Source organism: Channa argus, chromosome 12, assembly GCF_033026475.1.
Source record: "Channa argus isolate prfri chromosome 12, Channa argus male v1.0, whole genome shotgun sequence".
Classification (NCBI taxonomy): Eukaryota; Metazoa; Chordata; class Actinopteri; order Anabantiformes; family Channidae; genus Channa; species Channa argus.
This window is the reverse complement of record NC_090208.1, coordinates 12920312-12923381: the sequence shown is the minus strand read 5'-3', so window position 1 is coordinate 12923381 and position 3070 is coordinate 12920312. Positions and strand designations below refer to the sequence as shown.

At 34.7% G+C, this 3070-nt stretch overlaps 1 protein-coding gene across 1 annotated transcript; it reads right to left on the bottom strand.

Annotated features, from left to right (window-relative positions):
• Positions 1–253: 253 nt before the first annotated feature.
• Positions 254–3070, bottom strand: LOC137138285 (hepatitis A virus cellular receptor 1-like). The gene is made up of 6 exons (XM_067525337.1): positions 2969–3070; positions 2302–2361; positions 1564–2213; positions 1257–1318; positions 1020–1168; positions 254–935 (listed from the first exon to the last, which is right to left on the bottom strand). The coding sequence occupies exons 2-6, from the start codon at positions 2342–2344 to the stop codon at positions 847–849; spliced, it is 993 nt and encodes a 330-aa protein (XP_067381438.1). The 5' UTR covers positions 2345–2361; positions 2969–3070; the 3' UTR covers positions 254–846.

Sequence of the window (3070 nt, the reverse complement as noted above, 5' to 3'; positions counted from 1 at the left end):
TTTTGTTTCTTCTCCCGATGAACTGGTTTTTGGTATTATACACCCAAAAAGTAGAAAGAGTTGCAGATGGCTTTGAAACTTAATGATTCTTATTGTTTATGCTCAAGTATTTGTAATTTCACATGTATTACTGTTTGGAAAATGTTCATCGTGTTCATATTAAATGTTTTTATTCCGTCTGACACTGAGCCCACCTGTTCAAATTACAGAGTAATTTTTAAGAAAGGGAATGGTTGGACAGGTTTAGATTGTCATATACATTTCCTTTAATGAAAGCATCTTCAATATACAGTGATACATATTTTATATCCACTTTAGGGAGTAAAACAAAACTGTAATTGATACATATGATTTAGATTTTTGTATCCCGATCATCATGAAGACTTGGTGTTTCTTTCTACACTGATAGAAAGATATAGTTCATCTCACAGAATACACATTTACGATGTATTATGACATTAAAAAAACATTACTGGTTAATCATTTAAGACTTTCAGAACTTAACTGAATGAGCAGATCTTGCAGGAAGTTATTATTATTGTCATTGGTTCTAAATATTTGTAATGTGTCAAGGTTATTGTCTAAATGTTAAGTCATTTTTATGTTTTAGCATGTTAGGGACTTGCCTTTGATTTGAAATGGAGAAATAGATAAGTTGTCGTAAAGGCCTGTATTTGTTAAATGGTGTCTTGAACGTTGAATAGTTAATCTGGAATTTCTTTCCAAGTCATATAAAAATTGCAGTTCTTAAAATTGGTCTTCAATTTAAATGAGAACAAAGTCCTTTTTCATACCAGTAATACCAGTGATTTCTAATGGGATTTCACATGAGCATCAGCATTGACACTATTGACGGTTTGTCAGCAGCCATGACAGCAGCACCAGACAGGACGCAGTGATGATACTGATCCTGTGACTTATTCCACTTGATGTTGCTGTAAAAGTTGACAATAATGAATAAGACAAACAGTTGTGTAGCATTGTAAATATTTAGTAAGGCAGCATTTAGTGTTGCTTACCTGTGCCATTCACAGAGATGGTGGTAATGTCAATGCCCAATTCTGTGATGTTTGCAGCTGCTGCAACTAAAACTTTTGCAATTTCATTGGGGTTGGGGACAGATCCAGATGAGAATGCGAGGGTCAAGCTGTTTTTGATTGATCCATTACTGCATAGGAAAGCCACAATTATATTGCATTATTCATTGTTATAACCAATGTTCTTAAGATTCTCTCAGAATAACAATAGAAATCTACCTGTATCCAATTACATCCATCGTGGAAAATGCAGAAAATGCAGATCTGTAGTAAGGGCCAAGCTGCAGAAATACAAGCAAAATGTCTATTAAGTGCATTTATTTTATCAGCATATTTTTCTTCACTTGTGCAGTTTGTTTTTAAATTATTTGAGGTTTTTAAAATAGACTTAATATACATACTATTATACACATAAAGGATAATCATAAAAATTAAAAAAAAAAACTATTTACTAATACTGGAACATTTTATCTACCAAATGGGTTCCAATGACTTGGAATGTTTCACTTTAGAAGGGGATACTTACTTGCGAAATGATGTTTGAAGTTCGAGCTTTAGCTTCTGGGGATGACAGATTTAGCAGTTCACTTTTAAATATGTCTTTAGTTTTGAAACTCATTTGTGTTGTTGATAATGGCTGAGGAGTTGTAGTAGCAGCTGTCGTCGTCGTCGTTGGTGCTGCAGTTTTCGTCGTCGTTGGTGCTGCAGTTGTCGTCGTCGTTGGTGCTGCAGTTGCGCCAGCAGCTGTTGTCGTCGTCGTTGGTACTGGAGTTGTTGTCGTCGTCGTTGGTACTGGAGTTGTTGTCGTCGTCGGTACTGGAGTTGTTGTCGTCGTCGTTGGTACTGGAGTTGTTGTCGTCGTCGTTGGTACTGGAGTTGTTGTCGTCGTCGATAATGGAGTTGTTGTCGTCGTCGTTGGTACTGGAGTTGTTGTCGTCGTCGTTGGTACTGGAGTTGTTGTCGTCGTCGGTACTGGAGTTGTTGTCGTCGTCGTTGGTACTGGAGTTGTTGTCGTCGTCGTTGGTACTGGAGTTGTTGTCGTCGTCGATAATGGAGTTGTTGTCGTCGTCGTTGGTACTGGAGTTGTTGTCGTCGTCGTCGTCGGCGCTGTGGTAGTTGTTGTGGGATCAGGATTAGCTTGAGCAGTGACTGGTTTAGTAGAAAGCTCAAAAGCCACTGTTTTTAAAGAGCAGAATGATTAACACTTTTTTCTTTAGAAAACTGATAAAAATGTTCTTGTGTTTTACAGTAATCACTAACTTACCTATGAGTATCAGCAAACTCATCAAGACTTGTCCAGAACCCATTGTTTCTGCTCTTAAACCTATAGTGATTGAAAGTACACAGATTTCATTACACCAATAAATGTGTATAGGTTTTCTGTGTATGTGTTGTTGGGGAGTTTATTTCAGAAAGCCCAAATAGCAAACATTTGCAAATACTTTTTACCAGTTGTAAATTTTTTCTTTTAGTTTTTAGTCTTACAGCTTTTTATAATATAATGTGACATCACTGCAGTAAAATATTATACAATAAATGTAATAATTTACACAATTGGTTTGGTTTACATATATTTATTTATTCATGTGGCTTATAGGATTCAAAAGAAGAACATAGGATGGCTATAATAGTATTATAATATTAAAATTAAAACAACTTTATTAATGTATTTTTTCATTTGGCTGTAATATATATTAGATACATATGATAAAACTCTTGCACAAAAATAAAATATTTTCTAAGCTAAACTTCTTTTGATATTTTTTTTTGTTATACGTACAGGATGAATAAAATCCGAATAAAAGAGGGAGAAAAATGTTATGTTACAATTTAAAAAGGCAAAATAAAAAAAAAACAGGCAACGAACACTTACATGTACCATACAGGTTAGTAAAAATACATATATAATATAAGCACAAAAATTCTCTTACCTCAAGCAATATTAAAAAATATCCTTAGGTAACTCGGTGAATTTAATGTGATGCACCTGTTGCTGCTTTCTTATATATCTGCTGTTGGGTCAAACCATGTGA